Source organism: Papio anubis, chromosome 1, assembly GCF_008728515.1.
Source record: "Papio anubis isolate 15944 chromosome 1, Panubis1.0, whole genome shotgun sequence".
Taxonomy (NCBI): Eukaryota; Metazoa; Chordata; class Mammalia; order Primates; family Cercopithecidae; genus Papio; species Papio anubis.
In genome coordinates, this window is record NC_044976.1 from 116392216 (window position 1) to 116406327 (window position 14112).

At 38.6% G+C, this 14112-nt stretch overlaps 1 protein-coding gene across 6 annotated transcripts in view; it reads right to left on the minus strand.

The window, feature by feature from the left end:
• SPAG17 (sperm associated antigen 17) overlaps positions 1-14112 on the minus strand; it is a 232623-nt gene that overhangs the window by 147800 nt on the left and 70711 nt on the right. For all 6 annotated transcript variants that reach the window (XM_021922730.2, XM_021922743.2, XM_021922725.2 and 3 more), the window contains exons 5-6: positions 2818-3004; positions 672-866 (exon numbers count right to left, since the gene is read on the minus strand). In XM_021922730.2, the coding sequence (XP_021778422.2) occupies positions 672-866; positions 2818-3004 (382 nt within the window). The remainder of the gene's footprint in view (positions 1-671; positions 867-2817; positions 3005-14112) is intronic.

Here is a 14112-nt window from a genome sequence, read left to right on the forward strand (position 1 = left end):
TAACAATACAAGCAACAGCATATGGCAGAAAAGACTTGGGCATCTGGTAACACAATCTTACACCCCTTCCACAGAAGTCCCCAGCAAAAAGGGGCTTTTTGCTCCCCTTCCACAGAAGTCATCTAGGATAATCTTCTTAGATGAAGACCTCAAGGCTCAAAATGGCTAAATGGCAGCATGATTGGAACTTCATCCCACAACTTGCTAGCCTAAGGCTAGGAACATATAGCACCCCCATGACTTCTCACAATAAGCCAACAGCAGAACAGGGCAAGAAGCCTGTGACCTCCCTTGGGCTACTTGGTGACGTGACTTCTGCAAGAACAGATTATTAACAGTGATTCATCCAGCCCATCCTTTAGTTAAAACTTATAGATCAAATGCTCCAGAGAAAGGTAGTTGGATAACCAAGTCTTCTGACCTGCAGCCTGTTTTCTGTGGCTATACAGGGATATAACACAGGGTATGATATAAACACAGGGTATGATTTTAATTTGCAAAATTTACAACACTTGGCTGGTGCAAGCAGAGTAAATAGCAAATCAAAGTTTTGAAAAGATTTAATAATGTACGAATTGTATGACTATGTTTTGGACAGAAAATCATACTAGTATTTTAAGGACAGTGGGTAATACTGAAGGACTCAATAAGTTGTGTAGCAGACTGCATACCTTCTGGCTGAAGAAGAACTTCCTGCTGCTGGTTAACTGCTGCCAGGTGTGACTGCAGAGGTTCATAATTCTCTGAAGATATTTTAATCACGCTGGTTATAGGAATGCCAAGCTCAGCCATAATTGCTAATAGCTGAGGATTGTTGAAGCCCACGACTATAATGTAATGTTGGGCACCATCATCTGGCTCATCGTCTGTTCAAAATACCATAAAGCAGAGCAGCCATCATTGTTAAAGAGAGCAGGTTGCACTCAGCCAGTTCAATGGCTATATATATTATGCATGCATTTATAATCCCTCTGGCTTGCCAAAAATGATCCAGTTGGCTGGAATGCAGTCATGTTGACTGTTTTTCATTATTGCTCTTCCAGTAAGAAGGCTGTGACTATTTTACAAAATATTAAATCACTTTTGCAAATGAGACATAGGCGTACTAGAAGGACAAACCTATATGGGGCTTGTGGTCATGGCAAATGTGTGCTTGGGTTTTTGTTGAAGAGTTTAGCCTGTAACTTTTCTGGGTTCTAATCTCTTTTGAGCAACATCTGGCTTTACTCCTGAATTACAAATAGCTACAGCTTTGTAGTATTTTATAACTAGAGGTGTTTACAGGAGAGGGAAATATTGAATATGGACATGCTCCCTTAAAAAGTGTTGTATGCACTCAGGTCAATGGGTGTGAATCCGAGGATGGATTATGTAGTAACTATGTATTTATTGCATTAAAAATTTAAAATACATAGTGTGCACTTTCCTAACATTTTTCTCCTTTATTTGGCCCTGGTTATACTGTTTTATGAATATTAAAACATAAGTTTATTTTAGAATGTGACATTCTGGAGGGTGAGAATTGTTACCCGTTAATACTGAATACACATGGTACACAAAAGCACTACATTCACAAAAGCCCATTAAGATCAATACATAAATAGTGAAACAGAGGCACAATTTTTCATTTTTAAGTAATGACTTTTCTTCTGGCACTAAACTAATCAATGTTGATGTTGCCGATGGACTTCATAATATCACTTCTTCCAAGTCTATTAGATTTAGAGCAGAGATGCAGGAGGGGAGTCAACTGGTAAAGGATGGGAAAGCCCTCTGCTATCTCATTTAAATATGCAGATAACAACAAGTAGCTCATTTGTGTTCAAGGGAAGGCAGGAATGAATTACTTACAGCTACCTAGGATGAATCATTTTTATATTAATAAACTAAAATGTAAGAAAAATTCTAGTGTCTCTATCAAGGTAGGGCAAAATGACTGTAGGGGAGTTAGGGTCAGGAAACTATGTGCTCTATGTGAGTCACCAAATTAACTGGTCTGATTTTATTACCACTGTGTTTCACTCATGACCATAATCACTTTTTATTTTGTTTTATAATTATGTCTGACTTTCCTATATGTGCACAAGATAGTAAGCTCCTTGGTGGCACAGTCAACTGGCTATCTCAGCATTTATTTGCACTGTGTAAATGTGGCCTAGCAAGACACATGCTTAATAAATATTTGTTTAAGAGAGCCAGGTGTAGTGGCTCTTGCCGGTAATCCCAGCACTTTAGGAGGCTGAGGAGGGAGAGTCACTTGAGGCCAGGTGTTCAAGACCACTCTGGGCAACATAAAGAGATCCTGTCTGTGCAAAATAAATTAATAAGTAAAAAAGTTGAGCATGGTCGTGTGCCTGTAGTCCCAACTACTGGGGAGGCTGAGATGGAAGGATGGCTTGAGCCTGGGAGTTTGAAGCTATAGTAAGCCATGATTGTGCCACTGCACTCTAGCCTGGGTGACAGAGGAAGACCCTGTCTCAAGAAAAATTTGCTTTCAGACATAAATGAATTGCAAATAGAAGTCTTTTTCTCTCAGGATGTCATGGGAGTAAGTGATTTATGTTTCTAACGAGTGAAAAGGCTGGGAAAGACTAAGCATAGTTATCGGGATGACTGCTCCAATTGCATCACAGGTCGTGAGGCAGGAAAATTCTAGTGTCTCTACCTAGGGCAAAATGATTGCGAGGGAATTGGGGTCAGGAAACTACGCACTCTATGTGAGTCACCAAATTAACTGGTCTGATTTTATTACCACTGTGTTTCACTCATGGGAGTGAAACACGTGAAAGGCACCGCCAGCAACAGCGCCTTACTGACCTATGTAACGATTGGTGTCGTCGTCTTCTCCTCTCCGTTTTAACTGGGTGGTCTTTTTCACTGGTGCATTGGCCTCAGGCTGATCTTTTCCCTTTCCTTTGGCAGACTTGGCACTTGGAGACTTTTTCTCCTTAGGAGATTTTGCTTTCCCTTTATCCTTTTCTAACTTAAGTTTGTCTTCTATTACCTGGAATGAGAGAACACTTTTTTCTCCAAATCAAACAGTGAACAAGCAATGGTTTTTCTACCGCCAGGTGAATTAATTCTTCATCTCATTCAATCACTTGTGTACTCTTTATTTTTTATGTATTCATTCTATAAGTCAGCTTAGTGGAGATTCCAGCTTAAGTTGTGACAAGGCACATTTATGTATGAGGACTGGAGGGGTGGGTGTCAGAAAGCTGGTTACACAGAGACTTCTGGGAGAGAATCAGTCCTACAGGAGAGCCAAGTGTGGCCTAAGAAGCCACCCCAGTGGTTTGAAGGTAGGGCAGGAAGATAATTCTGAGTATATAATGGGGTCAGGAGTTTAGGTTTATCTTTTAGTCTAGCCCTGGAGAGCCTCTGTCTGAGTTTCAGAGAGAGTTGGGGTTGGTTATTAAAAACAAAAAAAAAAAAACAAGAATTAAAAATAAAAAGGAAAAAAGATATTTTGCTAAAATCTCCTTGATAAAGCATTTCATAGTACAAGTAATGTATTGACCAATTTTTTAAAAAAGATTAAAAGATTCTTTGGGAAACTTAACATTAACTAAGTATTTTTATTATAATCCTACAAAAGAATGTGCAGACATAACCAATGGTTGCTATTTGATGCCTTCAAAGATGGGGTCAGAATAAAACATCAGTTGGCAACACGAATTCCTTCCATGATGCTCTGGGGCATGCTTAGATTGGCACGTGCCATGTAAAGATTAATTCTGCCCCAACACCCCACTTTTCTTTCTTTCCAAACAGTTGCCAAAAATGTTGTGCAGTACTTCATAATGTAATTACACTTTCAGTTCATATGTTTATTAATATGAATTAGTTGTACTCATTGAAATGTTGTGGCAGTACTGGATCATAAGGTGGCCCTGCAGAAGACTTGGAATATGTTTATATTGCCATTATTATCCCTACTTAACAAAATTAAAACAAAACTAATTACGTTATTGCAATGTCTTGGACTCTGATATCTACCTGAGGCCACAAAATCCAAATTTGAAAAACTCTATGACATTAGAGATAGGGAGAGAAGATATGCTGCTTTGACACCCAGCTAACAGAATGTGACACAGAAGGGGAGAGGAGCATTTCCCCTACTCCTTGTTAAGGGCTCCAGAGGGCCCAGTTTAGCTTTGGCATCCAGTGGTGCCCATGGGTTCTAGCACCCATGGCTCTAGTGGTGATGAAACTGCCACAATCTGTACTTGCTCCTAAGCAGAAGGGGACATCATCAGCAGGGTCTTCAAGTGTCACTCACAGCCTGGGGTGGGAGCAGGTACAGACTGTGAAACGGTCTTAACCATTTCTAGAAAGTGAAGAGAAATCCAACGTGGCTAGAACATACATAAGTGGTAAAATTAACTCCCTAGAAGAGCTAGGGTCAAAGAAGAAAAGATATTCCTGGAGTGGAAGTGGAGGTTGGGGGGAACCGCTCCATGCCAGACTGAAAAAGGGGGTTGGAAGGAAAGGAGGGCATTGCCAAAGTCAAGCTTGCCAGACTTTACACACATCTCCCTTAGTCGATTCCCAATGACACAAATGTGGTAATCTTAACAATAGAATTTCATTGAGAACAGAAGTTCTGAAAATGTATGGGATGTTGGTATTCATCTACTCATTCATTCATTCAGTGAATATTTTTATGAGCTTCAATTTCTGTCCCAGGCTTCCTCAGCAGCAGAGGGAAACATCAGTGGAGGCTGCAGGTATCATTCACAACACTGGGTAGAGGCAGCAACGAGAGCACAGGTAAGGTACAGAGGAATGAAAGGGTCCTAGCATTTCTCTCTGCACCAGGTATAAATCGGTGCCTAAAATGGGGCTGGGCTCTGCCCCTTGAGCTCACAGCCTACGGGGAAAGAAAGAGAAAAAGAAATACAAACAAACAGATAAAAATGTAACTATAAATTTTAATGACTGCTATGAAGAATAAAACCCACTGTAGTTATAGAAACACAATTGAGAACACTTTCATAAGTAGGTGATGAACGACTCTCTGTGGAAGTGACATTTGAGCAAAGACCTCAAAGACAAGAGTCATACACATAAGAAGCAGGGAAAATGTTGTGTGTGTGTGTGTGTGTGTGTGTGTGTGTAAAGGCCCTAAGGCATAAGAAGTCAGGCGTGTTCAAAGAACTGAAAGGAGATGAGCCCAGCAGGGAAATTAGCAGTGGAGGTGCAGAGTAGCCCAAGATAACGTGTGCGAGGCAAGGCATGGGCCAGGCCATCCAGGGCTTTCAAGGTAGAGATAACAAGTTTATGTCTTAACTAAAATGCAATGGCAAGATTTTAAAGGGTTTTAAGTAGATGAGCTCTATGATTTTGCACGATTGGAAACCAGAAGACTCAGGAAACTCTCACAATAGTCCAGATAAAACCCAATAGTGGCTCAGATTAAAGTGTTAGCAGAGTGAAGAAAAATAGATAGAGATGTATTTTGGGTATTGAAACTTCATGGGTTGAAAGATTAGATATGAAGTCTGAATAAGGAGGTACATTAAGATAATGCTGTGGATTTTAGTTTGAGAAACTGGGTGGTTGATGGTGTCATTTAAACAGAGATACAGAAGACTAGGGTGATAAATGGTTTTTACTTCAGGTGGACAGAATATTAACAGTGTTATGTCAACTTTGAGATGGCTCTTGAGAGGTCAGGAAGGTAATTCAATACACACATTCTCTCCCCAGAAGAGAAATTTGGCTACAGTTACAATTTCAGGTGTGCATAACATACAGATAGTAGTTAATTGCATGGGAAGAGATGAATCACCGTGGGTGAGGGTTCTTGAGAAATATGAGAATTGAGTCTGAGATCATGCTAGGGACTCCATGCTTACCAATGGGTATAGGGAGAGATGCTAGCAAAAAGAGATAGAGAAGTGGCTAAAAAGGTAGGAAAAAATATATAGTGTGAAGCTAGAGAACTAAGAAACCAAAAAGAGCAAAAAGACAAGAATTGGCAGTTGTAGGTAACATTAAGAGCAATTATGGTGGAGTGTGGAGGTGGAAAATAGGAGGGCAGTATCAATAGAGAAATCACTTTTATGGACAACTGTTTCTGGAAGTTTGGTTGTGAGGCAGAACCAGAGCTCTGAGTTGTTCAGTGAGTGAGTGGATGCAAGGGGGGTATAAGGTCAAGGTATGTATATATGTAAAGTCAAGAGATGTTATGCTTGCAGGTTGATGGAATGATCCAGTAGAGAAGGAGACAGTGAAGATATGGGGCTGAGGAGACTAAAGTTCTCCAGGAGTCAACATGGGATAGGAACAAAAGAATATGTCAATGACTGGACCTTGATAGAAGGAGAGGGAATTTCTTAGTTTCATAACTAAGAACAACAAGAAGAGGATGGGTGCAAGAAACAGAGACATCTTGATGGTGTTGAGAAAACGTTTCAGTTTTTTCAAGTGAAGCATGAGGCAAAGTCATCAACTGAGAAAAGGCAGGAAAGAGGTAGGAGGTTTGAATAGGGAAGATGACATAAGAGTTATCTTATCTCAGAGAGTTGGGGAGCAAGCTTACTGAGGTAATATGGTAGGACTCTGCCAGTGGTGAGAACTTATTGAAAATGTTGAGATTGTTAATTTTAAATGAAATCAGTCTAATTGTGTGAATTTCTCCATTTATGTTTAGCTGCTCAGGAATGGAAATGAATATGATGGATCACTGAGTTCATCCTGGGAGGAGTTTTGCAATATGATTGTGATGGAAGGAGAGAAGAGCCAGGGGAATCAGGAGTGAGCAGAGAAATGATATTGATTGGATCATGGAACCGAAGCCAAACAAATAGCAGGAGAAGACAATGAATAGAAAGTGTTGGGATCTATGGACTGGGATTTATAATGTGATTGAAGAAATTATGTAGGAGGATATTAGATTATGAATAAGAGACAAGGACAGGAAATTTCCAAGGTTAGAGAACAGGAGATCTCAAGACTTTGGAGGTGATGAGGGCTTCAGTGATGACAAGGTTCAAGGGAGGCAATGGCTTAGGTGGAGAGGAGGAAATGATCATTAGAGAACTAAGAGGCCAGCAAGAAGAGCATTCCTCAGTAATAAAAAACATCAAAAAAAAAAAAAAAAAGAAGAAGAGGACAAAGAGGAAGAGGAAGAGGAAGAAGAAGAAGAAGAGGAAGAGGAAGAGGCAGAGGCAGAGGAAGAGGAAGAAGAAAGAAAGAAGAAGAAGAAAGAAAGAAGAAGAAGAAAGAAAGAAGAAGAAGAAGAAGAAGAAGAAGAAGAAGAAGAAGAAGAAGAAGAAGAAGAAGAAGAAGAAGAAGAAGAGGAAGAAGAAGAAGAGAAGAAGAAGGAGCAGTTAAAGAAGAAGTGAAGAAGAAGAAGAAGAAGAAGAAGAAGAAGAAGAAGAAGAAGAAGAGGAAGAAGTGAAAAGCCACAAGAAGAGGAGGAAGAAGAGGAAGAAGAAGAAGAAGGAGAAGAACGAGAAGAAGGAGAAGAAGAAGAAAGGAAGAAGAATCAGAGAGGCAGAGAATGCCAGTGTTAATTCAAAATTGTCCAGGACAGAGATTTCCTGATAGATGGATAGGAAGGTCTGGGTAACCTGGGAGTTACAGCCATGTGGTCAGGGGGCTGCATCAGGCCATTAGGACTGTAAACCATTAAACTAACTCCCCTAGTTAAGACTTGAGGTACTACATAACTTTCTGACAGTTTGTCTTCCTATGTACAATTTGTCTACAGGGAGAAAACTTTCAGTTAATGCTGAGGGGTCTGTCCCATAAAACTGACAGTAATATTTACAGTAGCAAATTAGCAAGTGGCTATTCTAATCATGGCTGTCATTGTCACTATTACTATCATCCTTATCATTATCACTAATATTAAATTTCTATTTGTTACATTCTTACTATAGTCCAAATATTCTATCTTGTCAAGTCCTCACAATAACTACAATAGGTAGAGCATCATTTTCATTTTACAGAGGAGAAAACTGAGTCTTAGTGAGGGCAATTAGTTGTTCAAGCTCAAAGCCAGTATGTGGCAAAGCCAGGCCAGTATGGGTCTATCACCCATGCTCTTTTTTAATGGGTTTGTAAGGTACAAGTCAGTGTCCCTGAGTGCAGTTGGCCTGGAAGCACTGGTAAGACTCATGCAGGGCTCTCTAACAGCCAAGCTTCGGGTCATGGCAAATTTACTAATTTGCAACACCCTGTGCAGCTTGTTGGTAGACAGCTGGTCCTGCTACAGAGAAGTTCCAACGTGGCCATCAAAACACACCAGAAAGTTTTACAACTGCAATTTTAAATAAAATCTCAGAGTGATCTTTTGATCTAAAAAGATGAAACCATTTTAGGTTAAACTATTTTAAAGTTTACCTGGAAGAATAAACATTTATTCATTTATGTGTTCATTCATTCATTTCATCATTTCACAGTTACCCCTACCCATCATGGATTAGACAGTAAGAGGTCCTCTGGCCCTCCAGGTTCTCCTAGGCAGGGTGTGAGAGCCTGTGCAGCCACATAAGTCTCATCCCTTTGAAGCCACTTTAGCAAAGACTGGAGTTCTAGAGGCTCATGAACTCTCTGGCCCTTTCTTCTATTTGGTTCCTGGGATTCTGCAGAAAGGAGGGCTGACTACAACCAAATATTCAAAGGAAGTGATAAATTCCAGTAGCAGAGTATAGTTTCCAGATATCATCATCTTTAATTTGATCTCACAAGGCAACCTGTAAGATGGGTAATTTTATTCCCATTGTATAAATTAATACAGAGTTTGTCCTAAGACACACAACTGTGGTAGACAGTGCTGGTCTGACTTCAAACCCTAAACTCATTTTATTTCCATGATACTCTTGTCTCAGTCTTTGATGCTCTCCTGATTTCTCCAAACCTGTCTGCCTCCCTCTACTCTCTCTTCCCAGGGGCTGAAGTACACTTGCTCGATGCCCTTTCCTTTCTCCAGAGCACTCCACCTGCCTCAGCCACTCGTCCTGCTCACTTCCCTTTCTCTCCCTGCTCACTTCTCCTTTCTCCCCTTTTTACCTTTGTATTCCTCTAGCGAGGCCAAACTTGGGAGACTGGAGAACAGTGTATGTTAAACTAATTTCCATTAATATTAAAATTATCAATATTTACTTCCCTCACCTTTGCAAAAGTATTAAAAATGTTTCAAGTTTTTATAGATGAGTCTCACTCTGTTGCCCAGACTGGACTCAAACTCCTGGGCTCAAGAAATCCTTCTACCTCAGCCTCCAGAGTAGCTGGGACTACAGCTGCATGCCACCATGCCCAGCTAAAAGTATTTTTAAAGAGGACCCTTATAAATCCTGATTTACTTCTGTAAATAACTTTTTCTTATAAAAATTATTACTAAAAATTTGGAAAAAATATAAAGAGCTTAAAAAGCCACCATAATTCTACCACTTGGGGAAGATGAGTGAAGAAGATGTGCAATGCATTCTTTCAAATTAATTTTCTGTATCATTTTTACATAACTGTTATTGTTCTCTCTGTATAACTTGGTGTCCTGCATTCTTCCATTTAACAGTGATATATCTTCAATTGGTAGAGTATGTATTACTATGTAAAGAATTTCCTGGGTAAAGAAAGGATTCTCTGGTGCAGAGAAAATATATGCAGACAATAAAAGCGAATGGAAGTACCCAGGTCTTCCTGGGTTCTGGATCCAGGTCGAGATGTCCTTGGTGGATTTTTGAACATGTTCTTTACCCTACCCAGTGCCTTCTGCTCTCCCCCATGGCTGACCATAACGGTGGTCTACCTGTTCCTCTCCTGGATTCAGTCTATCCCTCACTCCTCCCACCCTCCATACTGAAGTTGAACCAGGACAGTCTCTTTGTCCCTCTAATTCTGGACAATGATTGGCTGGTTGGTCCCTAGGATTCTACCTTGGTTTCAAAGTGAAACATCCTTTTGTATCAAGCCCCAATCATAGCAAAATCATTTCCTATCTTTCATTTCCTTTTTCTCATATTCTAAGTAAACCCTTCTCACCTATGGGTTTATGTATTGAAATCTGGGAGTGGGAATGGAGTTAACCAGATCAGGCACATTCAGCAAAGCTGACCCCCTCAGTTATAAACTCAAGTTAGTTCATACAAACTCTTTCTCTGGCCTTTCTTGCTTCTGGATAACATGGCATGCATGTTCCCATACTATGGTCATTCACTCATAACTTTAAAAATTCAGAGGGAACTCTTGTCAATTCAGGGCAAAAATTTAGGAGGGGCATATTCAAAAAGTCCTTCTCTCCACCATGTTTGGGGAACACATGTTCCCCAGCATATGAAGAAGAGTCAAGTTTGCTACAGATTACTTTTTTTGTTTTTTTAATGCAGTATGTACAGAAAACATCTAGATGACTCCTACTGTGAGAAGGCTTTGGATAGGCACAGAGATTTCTTAACCAGTTAAGTTACATAGCAGATGCGAGATTCTTGTCTCAGCAATAACCAGAAAAAGTGTTGGCATTTCACATATTCAATTGAATATCAAGTGACACCTACCTAGAACCCTTAATCTTAAGTTATTCTCACTTTCTAAAGGGAGAAATAAAAAAATAGGGCAACCTAGTTTTTGGATGCTTCAATGTAATTTTAGATCATATTTTATTTCTAAATGACTTCTTGATGTCAAAATTCAATTATAACTAATAAGTATTCATTCTCCCAATTCCTTACAATTAAAGGAAGGTAAATGGTAAATGTCAGTGGAACTGATGATAAATAGCTATACTTCATCTTATTCTTTTTTTTTTTTTTTTTTTTTTTTTGAGACAGAGTCTCGTTCTGTTGCCAGGCTGGAGTGCAGTGGCGCGATGTCAGCTCACTGCAATCTCCACCTCCCGGGTTCAAGCGATTCTCCTGACTAATGCAGGCTGGGCACGCTAGCTCACACCTGCAATTCCAGAACTTTGGGAGGCTGAGGTGGATGGATCACCTGAGGTCAGGAGTTTCAGACCAGCTTGGCCAACATGGTGAAATCCCATCTTTACTAAAAAAAAATAAATAAATAAAATATAAATTAGCCGGGTATGGTAGTGTATGCCTGTAATCCCAACTACTTGGGAGTCTGAGGTAGGAGAATCACTTGAACCTGGGAGGCAGAGGTTGCAGTGAGCCGAGATCATGCCACTGTACTCCAGCCTGGGCAACAGAATGAAAGTCTGTCTCAAAAAAAAAAAAAATAATAATAATGCATATACATATTCATGTATAACCATGTTTCATATAAAATTTATAATAAGATCCTCAGAATAGTATTGTTGAGGATATAGATAAGAAAACATGCTCACAGAGTTTGTAACTAATTCACTCTATTATGTAGTTTATGAGAAACTGGGTTTTCTGAGTGTTCCTCTAGTTCTCTTTCAATATATCACTCTATCTCATAAACAATCTATTCTAGGGGACAAGAGACAGGCTTAAAAAAGGTATAAGATCACATAAATTTGAGGGACAGTAAGTTAAACAACATTAAATAGAGTGGTTTTCACAAAACTCCTTCATCTTTAATTAGCTATTATGTTCTTAAATATCTTCAAGAGTTGTATCTAATACACAGTGATTTCCATGCTCATTTGACCAGGAGCCATTTTTTTCTTTTTTAAATGGAGAACTAGGTCTAAAAGGCCATAGGACTCACTTTGAATATACAAGGTTATAGGAACATTTTTAAACATTAATCCAATTCAATAAATCTATGCTAAGAAAATTATCCAAAATATGCAGAATTCTATACTGCAAAGTACATGGTTTATTATGAAAAGATATTGAAATAACTTAAATGCTCAATGATAGAGAAATGGTTAAGAAAATTATGGTAGTCCATAAAATATTACAAAACCAATAATAATGATAGAATGGACACTGTGATAATGAGTAGAAATTATAATCTATCTTAACTGAAAAAGGGGTGGATTTTTACAATTATTACAGCTATGTAAAGAAGCAAATGCACAGAAAGAAACAGAAAGAAAAATGCCAAAATCTTAATATCAATTATAATCGGGTTACACATTGTGAATGTTTTGCTTTTCTTTTTCTGTATTTTCCATGTAGTCTATGAAAGACTTTAGTACTAGATCAGCCAATGCTATCCTACCTTACCATGCAGAAGGACATTAGGAACAATCTCTGGATGTCCAGTTATAAGAGATTCCCCCAGAGACTGAGCCATTTCTGGGTCGGGGGCAGGACTGGAAATTAAGTCAGGATTCCCTTTGGAATCAGTGGTTGGTTAGCTAAGAGCATTCCTCCTTGGTGAGTTTTGTTCCTTCCCTTGACCACTGTCCCCCTATTTAACCTGAGGATGCTGAATGCAGTGTAATTAGTGGAACCAGATGGTTGTGAGTAGATCACTGAGCACATTGGTCCTACAGGGAAATGTCTCTGGGCAGGCACTCCACTGATTTGTGAGCCAAGAGTGCCATTTCATAATTACTGAGACACACTTAGGAAGGATATGTACTGGGGTTTAGAGCATGGTCTTTGGAGTCTGACAGTTCTGGATTTGAATCCCAGCTCTTCTACTGAGAGTAGCTGTTTGGCCTTGGGAAAATTCCTTAACTTTTCATACCCTCAGTTTCCCCATCTGCAACCTGGGAATAATACTCTGTACCTCATAAAGTCATTTAAAAGATTAAATGATATAATGTGTGCAGAGGGCTTGGTACTGTGCCAAATAGTCAATAATGACAGGTAACTATAATTATTAGCTGCTGTAATCATAGCTCTTCCGTATTTTAAAGTACTACTGTATGTTAAAGATGTATGTTTCTTTGCATTTTTCCTGAAGTCTGTAAAAAGTTTTCATTAATTAAAAGCAAGCCAATTAGGAAAAGACTCCTCTATTTTATGGATAAGTCAGCTGGGGGGTCATTTATTATTTCTCCTGAATTGTTAGCTTTTGAAGCTCCTTAGATTCAACATCCCTTTTAGTGGGATCCTCATTTCGATAATCCACCCTCAAAGAATTCCATCCAGTTAGTGAGGCAAGTTATTCCTTTCCTGAAACCACACGGGTCCTTCTAAACCGAGTCCCTGCTCTTTCTCTGTTTGATTTCTTAAAATAGTTTCTGAAGATTTTAACCACAACTGAATCAAAACTAACCAGCCTGTAATTTCCTGGTATGTCCCTATGGCTTTTCTTTTAAAACAACACACACACACACACACACACACACAAATGGCATTACATTGGCAGGTTTCCAGTGTTTCAGAGTTTGGACCGGAGGAAGCTGGAAGGTGTCTGTGAAAACTACTCTAATTTCTCTTTGTCTCTCTTTTGGAGGAGGCTCTGGGTTGCTTGGGGCTTCATCATAATGTATTATCAAATGTAGACACTTTTAATTTTGTATTGTTTTAAGAATAGTTTACCAGTGTTACAAAAAGTTTCCCTAGTTCTTTACCACCTATCTTCCTTCTCTTCAATTCTAGTACCTCAGGAAATAAGGCACTTTGTACCATGCATATGAGCTAGCAAAAGAACGAACTATTCTTTTACAAAAAAGATATGCTTTCTAAAAACATCTAAGGAAATATGGACGACTTATTTGAATTCATAAATTAAAAGCACAGTTGGAATATATTTGGATCTTCTCCCAAAACCTGTGCAAACATTCTGAGCTCAACACAAAGGAACCTAAGATTAGATTTTATTTGGCCAATTATTTAAATAGTTAATGACTTTTTGTATCGTAGCTTTTTTTCATTTCTTTTTATTATCAAGTGTTTTATTTTAGTTGAATTATCAATATAAGGAAAATATTTGGGTTCAACATTATCTTGATTTTAAATGTGCTCATAATTAATATATAATACAAAAGTTGAAGTTAATATCTACTCACAAAAATGTGAGTAGATATATAATATTCAGATAATGACTAAATCAAAATGGATCAGAATGAAAACCAAACAATTTACTTTATAATTATAAGGAACATGATGAGAATATGTGTGTTCAGTACACTGCTTTTGTAAATGTTTCAGTAAGTGTTTGTTGAATTAATAAATTAGCAACATATAGAAATAAAAATGCAAAAGCAAATGTTAAGATAAGGATGTAAGAAAAATATATTTCTAAACAAAACACTTTTATTTAAGTTTTAAG